General features: G+C 32.2%; 1 protein-coding gene across 1 annotated transcript; it reads right to left on the bottom strand.

Annotated features, from left to right (window-relative positions):
- Nucleotides 1-7,402: 7,402 nt before the first annotated feature.
- LOC118046273 (protein C2-DOMAIN ABA-RELATED 4) lies at nucleotides 7,403-10,679 on the bottom strand. The gene is made up of 3 exons (XM_035055099.2): nucleotides 10,502-10,679; nucleotides 9,456-9,551; nucleotides 7,403-7,958 (listed from the first exon to the last, which is right to left on the bottom strand). Exons 1-3 carry the CDS (start codon nucleotides 10,610-10,612, stop codon nucleotides 7,668-7,670), a joined length of 498 nt encoding a protein of 165 aa, XP_034910990.1. The 5' UTR covers nucleotides 10,613-10,679; the 3' UTR covers nucleotides 7,403-7,667.
- Between the last annotated feature and the right edge of the window lie 1,972 nt (nucleotides 10,680-12,651).

Here is a 12,651-nt window from a genome sequence, read left to right as displayed (position 1 = left end):
ATAATAGTAGTCAACTTCTAACTCACTACTAGTTGATCCTTAAACACAAACACTGTTGTTGTATGTCTTTCTTTCATGCATGTATTCTTTAGTATGGAGCACATATCCATTGACAAAATACCCGTTGTAGCACTTAACGTTTCTTTCAGGGACCAAACTTAGTGAAGAAAATGACTTAGCATCACTCCTTTCCATTTGATAAACCTTGTATGCAATGTACAACAATAAATAATAAGCGAGAATTTTGCAATGACATACAGTAACTTTGCAAGAGATAATGAGTTTGTGATAGAACTTATATATGTTCTGAACCACGTGACAAATTTTTCATCTTGTAATTGAAAGATTTGGGATTCAGTCAGCTATGAGTTATTGGACAACAATTATTGTTGATATTGCCTGCAAGGTTGTTCTAAATTATATGAGTTTATGATATTACAATATATAAATAGTACATTCTTAGCACAGTTAAATTAGTAGTACATGTACTTACTGAATAAAAGGTTTCAGCTCATCACAATTAAGTAAAACATAATTGTGTGCTTGTTTGAACTCTATTTCTTACAAATATCTTCCTCTTATGGCATTTTAAGATGTGGGTCGTACAGGATTGGAGAATATTGACAAGTTCCCACTAGAAGGTACTTTACCGCTATTATCATGTCGTGAAACATGATTGATTCTCATTCTCAAATGAGGTTCAAAATAGTACGAGATAAATGTTGAGATCTCCCCAACAATATATGCCTCATATATAGAAGTCTCAACATGTGCCTTGTTCTGAAATTTTTTCTGGAGATTGAACAAGTACCTCTATTGAATTAATCAAATATTTTTAATTAAGAAAAACAAAGAAAATACTTTTATATATGAATTACATTGCAATTATAATATCTAACTATTCGAATGGGTACATCTATCTATATTAGACCGATCCTCCAACTTTTTCCTTGAAACGGTAAATGTATGGGAAGATGCTCAATTGAGTCAAAAAATGATGGAGGGAAGATCATTTCAAATTTGCATAATGTCTTGATGATATTTGTTTCAAGCCTCTCAATGTGATCAACATTCAACTTGCTGGAACATTTATCTCTAAAGAAATTACTGATCTCCGTGAGTGTATCTCATATCCCTTTTGGCAACAAATCACAATAAGTGAATGGAATGAGTGTTTGCATAAACACGTAGCAGTCATGACTCTTCATTCCATACAATTTGCATTCCTCCATTTTAACCAACCTTGATATGTTCGAAGCTTGCTCTTGATTTTGCAACCCATGACCCATCACAAACAACCTCCATATTTTTACGGTTACAGAATAAAGTTATATCCAATCTAGCCTTGATGTTGTCATTTATGTTCCCCTTCACATCCATGACGGTGTTGAAAATATTCTCACAATGTTCTTTTCTATGTGCATGACATCAAGGTTATGACAGAAGAGATTGGTCTTCCAATATAGAAGCTCCTAAAAGATACTTTGCTTTACCCAATTGTAGGTCAAACCAAAACCAAAAACTTCTGCTTACCTGATTGAAGACCAAACACAATGTTATCGTACTCTGATACAACACCATGCAATTCTTCACTAGAAAGACGCGGGGGTGCAACATCCTTTTCAACTCTACCAACAAAGAAATCCTTTCTGTTATTTCTGTACTTATGATTTAGTGGCAAGAAATGATAGTGATAGTTAAAAAAAGAAGCTTTACCTCCGTTTGTTAGCGTAAATGCCTTATTATTTTCCATGTACTATGGACAAGCTTGTTTTCTATACATGCTCTTATCAAAAACCATTCTATAAGCTGGAAAATCATTGATAGTCCATATCAAAGCTACCCTCATAACAAAATTATGTTTCCTTGATATATCATAAGTCAAAGCTCAGGAGGACCGCAATTGCGTTAACTCATCAATCAATATTCGAAGACAAACATCTATGTTCATATCCGAGCTCCTCAGACCAAGTATGACAGTAGATAAAAACATGAACTTCAACCTTATACACATCCCTGGTGGCAAGTTATAAACCGTAAGTATGACCAGTCAACAAGAATAAAAAGCAGCAAATGATCCAAATGGGTTGAATATGTCTATACATAACCCAAGATGCACATTTCTTGATTCAGCTGAAAAGTGAGGATGCACATTGTTAAAGTGTTTCATGTTTCGCCGTAAGAAAGATGCAACATCACTCCATCTACCACATTATGTGATTGGTGCCATGTCATGTGCTCAGCAGTCCTTGATGACACGAATAACTTTTGCATCCTATGTGTGATTGGGAAGTATTTAAGTTTTTTATATGTCACGAGAGTCTTTCCCCTACCAGTTTTGTGTTTGTAATGGGAATGCCTACATGTCATGCACTAGGTCAACTCAGCATTTTCAAGGTAGTATAACATGCAGAAGTTAGGGCACATGTCAATTTTCTGGTATCCTAAACCAAGGGGTTTCATCATGGACTTTGCAGCATATAAGTTCTCTTTTAGCATGTTCCCTTCAAGTAAAATGCATCTTGTTCATTCGATAATGTTGTCATAACCGGCCTCACTCAAACCCGTGATTTGACTTGACGGTGAACACCTGTGCTACAGCTAACAATTTACTATGATTTGTGCAGCCATCTCATAATGATTCGTCAGAATCTTTCAATAGATCAAAAAACCTAGCTGCATATGCATTAGGTTCTTCTTCTACGATTAGACATTGACTAACATTACCTTAATTCATTCTCATAGCATCTATAACCATATTCTTGTAAGGATTATTGTTGTCATTTGCAACTCCTTGCACGTTACTAGCACTAGAAGTTGACCCAACCACCCTTTCTCATTCTCTTATTATGAACAAATACTTCTTCATGTACATACCAACATAGATAATTCTCTATGAACCCTTTATGTAGAAGATGCATCATTACAACATCTAGATGAAGATACTTTTTATTTTCACACTTCTTGCATAGATACCTAATACTATCTTTAGTAAAAATTTTGGTAATAGATGTTGTGAAATTAATAAAACCCTGAACCCCATTACAATAACCAATCTTCCACAATCCTTGGGGTGAATCTCAATACATCCATGAACAATCATCCATGACTTTTATCGAACCTTAATAAAATTACGATGACAACATGTATTAATTAACTATCTTAGGTAAACAAATTTGTAAAAATATTGGTTTACCTTGATATTATCCAACAAGCAAATTACAACTTCTCATAAATATTCATTATCAATTATCAATGTCCATACAAATTTATACATATAAATTTACAAAAATTACAACTATACAATAGCATTGATAAAAATTAAAACGGACTTATTAAACAAGATATTAATTATTTCACCACAACACATGTAATTCGGTAATTCAACAAAATTTCAACAATTTACAAACAAATTCAATTTTACAAAATCTAGAACAAACCATAACAGGTACAAAATTACATGTTCATACTACAAGTTTGCTTGAGAAATAGCAATAAACATATACATACACTAACAAAATACATATACTAAAAAAACAATAAAATTAACATTTAAATGTTAAAATTAAAAAGATAGATTTACTTATAAAAAATGATAAAATCAACAATAAATCAAAACATGAATGTTGTGGCCACAAAACTTAAAGAAATATGACTTGTGTAGAGAAGAGGGGGTGGTTGTTTACAATTTGGGAGGGGAGAGTTGGGATGGGGAAGAAGAAGGAGAAATAGGGGAGGAGAGGGTCGGCAAAGTGATGATATATTAACTTTTACCGAGGAATTCACCGACAGACTCATTATGTCGGTGATTTTGTTGGCACCTCTGATGGTGAATTGATCATGTCACTATATGGAGATCCCGGTTTGAATCCCTGGTTTGAATCCCTCGGTGATGCCATTGGCAATTCTAACAGTGAATTGGTCACATCACTATATAGAGATCCCGGTTTGACTTTCTCGGTGATTCCGTCGGTAAAATCACTGGTAAAAATTTCCACATCAGCAAACCACTTTTTTTTTTAACTTCTGAATGTTCCGTCTGTAATTCTGTCAGTATATACCAACTGAATTACAGACGGAATAGTATCCATTGGTAATTATCACCATATTTTACCAACAAAATTATTCCGTCGATAATTTCATTGGTATTAAGCGAATTTCTAGTAGTGAATAAAGGCAAATAATAAGCTCCCTTTATACTTAAAAGGAAAGTCTTTTCAATAAATTATTGGATTGCATAAAAAATGATTTAGGATTAAAAAATAAGATTTTATTTTTTATTTAAATATATAAATATTAACATATGATATATTAACAGGTTATTTATTTTCTACTTCTAGAAAAATGTGACAAGTGATTTTCCATTTTTAACTTGTAGTGGTTTTTTCTATTGTGATTTGATTCAAATAAAGGCATCTTGCTTAAATCAATATTTTCTTTCTCCCACCTTTCTCATGATAGCTAAAATTTTTTTGATTTGCCAAAATTCTTTATTAAAGAATGTTTGAAGTCCTTGAGAAGTCATTAGGAGCATTTAATGGACCTTCTTTGTATAAAACAAGGTTCATTTTGCATCATGCTTCAGACTAAAAATGTAATATCACTCTATCATTATCAAGTTGATTCATGATTAAATTGATGTACATTTCATTAATTCCTCCTAAATCAATATAAATTCATTTGGAAATATATTAGAAGTAATTAAATATATAGAGACATATTAGAGACACTTCTAAAAAAATTACATTTTTAGTTATTTTCTCCTCAATTATACTTTTTTTGTTCTTTCATAAGTCTCGCATATGACACATTGCGAGAATCGATACATCAATTATAGAAAAATTAAATGAATTCATCATTTGCAACATATAATTGGTGTAGGTAGTATAATTAAATTTGCAAAATGAACCTATTAATTGTTCTAGATTAGAATTTATCACTTTTGCAGTACATTTTATTTTTCAATAGTGGCTCATTTCTTTTACATATAATTTTTTTTTCCACAATCGAATATATAATCCATGAAAGTGGTTTATAACTGTGAAATTTTTTATACAGATTCTTAAAATATTTAGTAAAATAATACCATTTAAAAAAGATTTAGCGAAATAGCATATTTTTATGTTGCCGCGCTTCAAAATAGTAGCGTTTAATAAATGTTGCCCTTCTAAAGCACAGCAAGGTGAAACTCTAACTGTTTGGCTCAATTGATCGAAATATATTTTGAGTCAATACACACACACACACATATATCTGTCCAACTTAGACTCAAAAAGTTAGTGTTAACATAGAAGTTGTATTTTATTTTTCAATGTCAAAGATGTAGTTGAGTTTGCGATAATAGGTGATTCTAAGCAATCAAGTATGAGTCTGTTATAACTAAATGAGGATCTGCCCCAAATAAATTATGTGAATGGCCTAATAGATGCATTTATAAACCAGTGAGACAGGTCTAAGCCCAAAAAGAGATTTGCCGCACCAGATCAAAAGAACGGCTCAAAACGCCATAACTTTTTATCCGACTGTTGAATTGCGCTCAAGTTTTACAAGAGTTTTCAGAGCTTATTTTTCCTATTATATCAATTGCGTCGCTATGCGAACTGTTAGATCTTTAGATATTAAAAATCTCGCTGAGGCCCTCAATTTTAGTAGTTTTAAGATTTTCCTTGTTATTTTCGGAACCAATCGATTGATTTCACCAGCCATTATAAATCGATCAACTAGTTGAACCATATAATTTAAGTTTTTTCTTGTCACGGTTCAAAAACGTGACATTTACTAAATGTTGCTATTCTAAAACGTGGCAATTATCTTATGATACTTCGGAATAGCTACATTAAGTAAATATCATGTTTTTGAAGTGCGATAAGATGAAAATATACTATTTTGTAAAAATATTTTGCTCCTATATCAATTCACCAATTGTTTTGATTTTATGTGCTAATTCCCCAATTTTCTATATAAATGGATAAGAGAGAGGAGAAGAGAAGTGGACAAGAAAGATGCTACATTATTTGGCAGGTAATTAGACAGACAAAGAGGCAAAAGCACATTGAGTAGGGTGAAGGAAATCTGCACACACATGCTCAGCTTGAATGAACTCCCCATGTATTGTTTTTTTCTTGGAACAAAAGGCAAACTTCAGCTATAAAGTTGCTTTAATGTAAGCAAAGGGTGTGCAGATCTTGGTTTTGGTATTGTTTCTTATGGATAGCCGGCAAAGGTCGCTGGCTAGTTGCCTTGTTGGAGAATGGGACGTTTCCTTTCTGCAAGGATTCCCATAGAATTTCAAAAATAATGTATTGACCTTACCATGGAAATTAGGAGAGGATGGGGCTGCGTGAAGGATAAATTAAACTAAATTATCTAGTGGATTTCGTATACATAAATATAATATTTAAGCATACACACGTGTGGTCAAGTTATTTGTGGTTGTTTCTTCAAGTTTATATATATATATAAACTTGAAGGATAGTTGCTTGCTTTTAAAAAAAAAAAATAATAATTTACAAATTAAAGTAGTGAGAGTTGAGAACATGGACACGAAAGCTTTTCATATTACACATAGGTTTTCGAAAAAGTTACACAAATAAAAAATATTTTTCTTTATCATCATGATGAGGAGGTACATCACATTTTCATACAGCTCTTTTCCATTTTGAAGAGGTTTATATTTTGATTTATAATAAATTATCCTTAATTAGGACAAAACAAATCACAAATATTGTTAATAAGTATGGTTTTTTTTTTTTTTACGTTCTCTCTCATTAAGTAACAAATCCTACTATATATATATATATATATTATATATATATATAATTTACTAATCAAAATATAAATAAATTATTTAAGATCCAATCATATAAAGCCTAATTTCGATATAGAGAAATTAATTCAAAGACTATATTGCAAGGTCATATTTGAGTTACTGCAAAACTAACTCAACCTATTGAAAGTGTTTCCAAAATGAGTTGGTATTTTTGAATTATTTTAATATGTTAATATTAAAAATAAATTTTTAAAAAATAAAAAATATTATTTAAATATATTTAAAAAAAAAAAAATTTTTAAATACCATCCCGCAACAACAATATCAAACATAAACTTGATGCATGAAAGTGTTGATCGGCTTACAGACAAGCAATCAAAACCTGAATTAAGCCCATATTTCTACAAAACAAGCCCGTCCGAGTGGAAGTATACGATCCTGCACAATAAAGGGCATCCACCGATCCTCAACGTCAGGATAGCTACATAATAAAACCAATATGGTGGTACGGTGGGATTGTATAAGCAGTGCGGCACATTAGGCAGCCAAAACTGCACCATAAATACATACAAAGCAAGCTTCCTTCTTTTGTATAAAGTACTGTCGAACACTTTCCATTAATGAATATCATGCTTTCAAAAAACAAACTCGCGAAGTTCAGAAATTTCCAGCAAAAAGCGTATTTACATATTTAGATACATATCAAGAACAAGAACCATAAACTGCTCAATCCTCTATCGTGAGCTAAGAACCTGATCCGAACACAGGTAATAGAAGTACATAAAAGGTTAGTTTGTAATGCAAATCAGTGGATAGACCTCCACACAGGTGGTAGAAGCTTGAAAGCAACCTGTCCATATCATGTGATTAGAAGCAAATAAAGGAACAGTCATGAACTTTAAAAGCCCCTCGAGCTAGGGAAGGTTATCCATTGGAGTTGGATTTCCAATTCACCACATTCCACATTTTTTAATCTGAGGAAGAGATCTTGAACAACCTTGCCATCACTATAAATAATGCAGCTATCCTCAGATAAGCAATTTTGCCGGCTCGGTTGAATTCTTGTGATGACAGTGCCACTTGAAAGCCCTGCCAAGTTCATCTTCAAGGTCTCTATGAATGGCCTAATATCAAACTCTGCCTCTCCCATTTTATCGTCTTTGGTAAACAAGTCATGGTCGTAGACGGTCTGAAATCACAAACAAACATGAATATGAATCTGGGAATATTAGGAAAGCATGATACATAGCAAAAACATACATGATGATATTTTCTGCATGCATTAGGTTGATCCTATAAATATAGGTCGAGGAAGTAGAAAGCCTTCAACATAAAAGGGTACTACTGGATGCCCATTTGGGTTCTTGAAGTTAGTAATTCCTTGACTGCCTCCTAATTTTCAGGTTCTTGTGTTTGGATTAAGTGATTGTTTTGACTTTTACAAGTTCATGGAGCAAGACATCATGCATGCAGCTGTCCCTTCACAATATACTGCACGCTCCACATCTGTTACGAGGAGTCAGTTGTAGGAAAACTGTTGAGTCCTCACATCCAATATGTTGTATTTAGCTTAATTTCAGTTTCCAGAGTAACAACTGCTTAGGCAACGCTGCATCCAGATCATTGTCACTTGTAAAGGCAAGTAGGTGGAGAGGTCCGAGTACTATGTAAAGCCATAGCAATCTCTATCAACCATCATAAAAGCTCTTAGCATATGCCTCAAATACAAGCTCAACAGAAGCACATTTAACATTATAATGAGAACAACAATAACAAAGTGCCACAGTCCAAGAGCAATAATGAAAAGCATGTGAGGTTACACAACAATGATGAAAAATGATGGTTGGTTTTGATACTAAATCGGAGTATCCAGATTAAAAGGTACAAGCATTGGAGAGGCCCATGCATTCTGTGGGGACATTACAAATACTGTGCAGCACCAACGTGGGATTACTCAGCAAATTGATGACAAATTTTCTCAACAGGAAAAAAGGCACATTTCCAATTTGATTCTGCATGTCTCTCGAGTAAATAAAGGTTGACATAATGAAGCATTACTGGCCACTGTTGTTTATTGGTGAATATAGAGGTTCTGTGACAATCTTCATCATAATGGAAGATTGGTGATTTTACAATTGGAGTTGCACCTTTCAATGAAGTGCCAGTTTAAGATTTGAAGGACTCGCCTTAAGTAATCCTAATAAGCCACAGGCAATGAAAATATTGTTGTTCCTACCAACTAAAAAGAGAGAAAAAAGATAATGGCGATGAAACCAATATCGTTCGACTGAAAAAATGAAATGAATTTGAGATGTATTTTATAATGAAGTTTCACTGTTTCCTTCTTGTCTCTTTCCCATTAGGGGGTCTTAGGAGGAGGATAGGGGTGTCAAGTGTTGCAGTATTGAGCACTGATGATTCAGGTTAAACCACATCCTCTGTAACGTTAACTAAAAGTTTTCAACATAACTCTTTTTTTTTTTTAAAGCACCTTCAATCAGTTAGGCTTTTTGAATTCAGAAAGATTGTTATAATACTCATTTTGGAAATAGATTTGCAGTTGGACAAAGAGCACTGAAGAGAAGGCAATCATAAAAGTAGTTCTTTTCTGCACAATAAACATTTGCATGCATGTCCCTTGCTGAAATAGCTCTTATGTCCTAATGTGACAAGACATTAAACTTACCAGCTTGACTGGAAGATTAGGATCTGTAACAGAAAGAGTTAAATCTTCATTCCAGTGTGGGTTAACGTCCTTCTTGATCACACGAGTTTTCAGTTTCTGCAGCAAATGTTTACAATCATAAAATTAGCAGACGTAATGCAGTGGCTAAAAGGCCTAAAAGAAGAAAAACATATACTCCAAGTAAATATGAAATACCACAACATTTGCATCCTACCGTACTATAAGTTATAAAATCTTGACAGGAAATTAGATGGGGGCAAATTAAATAAATGTAAAAAAGACGAAAAAAGCTTGAAAAGCGATAGAAAGTTATAATCTATGCACTTGAATGTGGTTCTCATTTTAAGTTAAACTTGCTAGCATAGCATGCTGAACTGTCAAGATTAATGAGAAGATGTCGAAGAAATTGTACCATCCTATGTTGCAGGAGGAATTGTACAGACATCACACATACAGAAATTGGAGAGATATCGAAGAAATTATTTTGGACTAGGATTACAGCACAAAATGAGAAAAGTTGGCATCCAGATTTTCTTACCAAAACAACTAGGCAATAGCCAACTAGCTTTATTCCCTTTTTTTTATGCTAACCTTGCTAATTCTGGGTTTTCCCTTACTAAAATTTAAGACTAACATTCAAAAATAATATGTTCTCTGGCTTCTGATTATCAATTCATCCAATGCATCATAACTCATCAATCTTCAATTTATTACCACAATAAGTTGTAATTTGGTTGAGGGCATAAGAAAATCATAGACCTAAAAGGATACTTTCTCAACAAGAGAAACATTTAAACATATCAGATCAAAGCATCTAAGAAATACTTGAGACTTGAAGTTCTTTGGGTTTTCCTTAAAAGAATTGAGAAACTAGATCAAAAAATACAACCCAAGATTAACAAGTTCTTTCTTATTTCGAAATTTTCCGATCACGGAGAAGAAACAGCACCAAATGAAAGCAAAGAACACACGAAGGAAAAATAAGAAGAAAGAACACAAAACTGCAAGAGAGATGAGAAAAAAGAAAAAAAAAAGGAGAAACCAACCTGATTGCCCATCCTGATGACAACATAAGGATCACTGCTACGAACATCACGTACAGCAAGGTTTATACCACGTTTGACACGAATTCTGAGCAAACCCAAAATGCTCTCCATTAGACACAAAGCTTCTCCTCCTTGATGTGTTTGTTAAAAATGATTGTTTTTTTTTTCAAATCTTTGATCACCTTCCCTCTTTTATATTACTGCATTTTCAACAAGCCCCACCAACGACGTGACAGACAGGAGTTTCCAGGTAAAAAAAAAAAAAAAGTTAAAAATACCGACAGTTAAAATAATCAATTAAAATTTTAAAAAAAATAATTAATTTCATTCAGTTAGATTTTAATTTTATAAATATAAAATTAAAAAAACTAAATCAAATCAAATTAAACTTAAATTAAAAAAAAAACAAATAAAACTCAAACAACCTAGCGAACCAGTTTGAACTCATTTTTATTTTAAAAAAACAAACTGAAATTAATTGATTTGAATATTTAGTTTTTAATTTTTTAAAAATAAAAACATTTTTTTTTTTTTATATAAAAACTAAATGATAACCTCTGCAAAACTGTTTATGTTACCAAATTCCATCAAATTTTAACTAAGTCAACACAATTTGATTTTGTGTACAGCCTGTTACAGCTGTCTATAATATTTCTTTAAAATATATATTTTAAAGAAATATATTTTAAAATATATAGACAGACAGCTAGCTGACCACCTTGGCTGTAAGGAAGCCTGTATCATGATATGGTTCGAGACCCTTTGTTCGTCGTCGTTTCTGAGAATTTTACCGTATTTTAATACTAAAAAAATACTTTCAAAAACCACAGTAAATCAGGATAAAGATAACAGGCACGCGGAGTCGTAGTTCAATGCACAAAGACAAGACTTCTTCTTCTTCTTCTTCTTCTTCTTCTTCTTCTTTTTGTCTCATGTTTCATGTCGGCTGGTGACAAAATTCAATGACCAAAGAGGATAGGGCGTCCAGGAGGAAGCTGCAGCTTGAAGAAGGCATCCTCGCATGGATTGCCATCTGGCTCGTTTGGACGCGTATTTATAATATTTTATGAACAACTGGGTGTTATCTTTATCTAGACTGGTTCCACAAACAAAAATATATTATCCAGAAGTTCAACTCTTCTGTTCAAACCCTATTTGATTTGATTTTTTTTTATTTACTTCGATTCAATTTTTGTATTTTTTTAGAATTGAAAGTAACCTAACGTTAAAGAACCAGAAAGCTACCTTCTTATTAGTTAAAATCTTTTTATCCCTTTTTTTTTTATTATTGATTGATAGGTGAATTGTATGTTTATATTTATGTATTATTTATTTTCCTTGGATGTTTAAATCCTTGATGCTATTTTGTACTTGATTGGAGCATAATTTAGAATGATTTTTCTTTTGAAAAAAAAAAGATAAAAAGAAAACAAACAATAAAAAAGTCTTTTAACGTATCGATGGATTTAAAAGATCTAACACATGGTAAAAATAGTGTTTTACATAACCAAAATCATTTTCTATGTTTAAATAAGAAAGAAGAAAATTTTAGTTTTTCAAAACATAAAAAAATGAATGAAAGACCAAATTTTTTTTGTTTCAAAAAACCAAAAATCCAATCACGTTTCTATTCGGTTTTTATTGATTTTTGAAGGTTTGATTAACCTAAACTAAATTGAAGTTATCAACTGAATGCTCACCCTTAATTATATGAGCTCAACTTACCGTGATCATATTCTTATTTTAAATAAATATATAGGTTCCAATAAATTTTAAATGATTAGCTACATTTCTAATTTGATTATTAATTGAATCCTTGGTTTCAAATTTTCTTCCTTTTAGTCAAAAATATATAAATCATTTTGGGTTCTTGAATATTATATATGCAACAAAAATAATAAAACAAAATTTTTTAAAAGTCCCTAGAATTCCGCTAGACAAATCTAAATGTTTAGAGATTCATTACATGCAGCTTTGAATAATTTTTTAAAGACTGGCTTATTGCAAATTGCAAGTCATTCAATTATCTTGTCTCTTTCTGTAATTCACACAAACCATTCATGAGAAATCTCTTATATCCCTATTTAGGGAAGAGAAATTGATGTGCCTAGGATGCTAGCTCTCTATTATGTGACTTGCATAGTTTTTCT

Source organism: Populus alba, chromosome 12 (genome assembly GCF_005239225.2).
Source record: "Populus alba chromosome 12, ASM523922v2, whole genome shotgun sequence".
Lineage (NCBI taxonomy): Eukaryota > Viridiplantae > Streptophyta > Magnoliopsida > Malpighiales > Salicaceae > Populus > Populus alba.
Note: the sequence above shows the minus strand (reverse complement) of the source record. Positions and strands in the feature narration are given on the sequence as shown.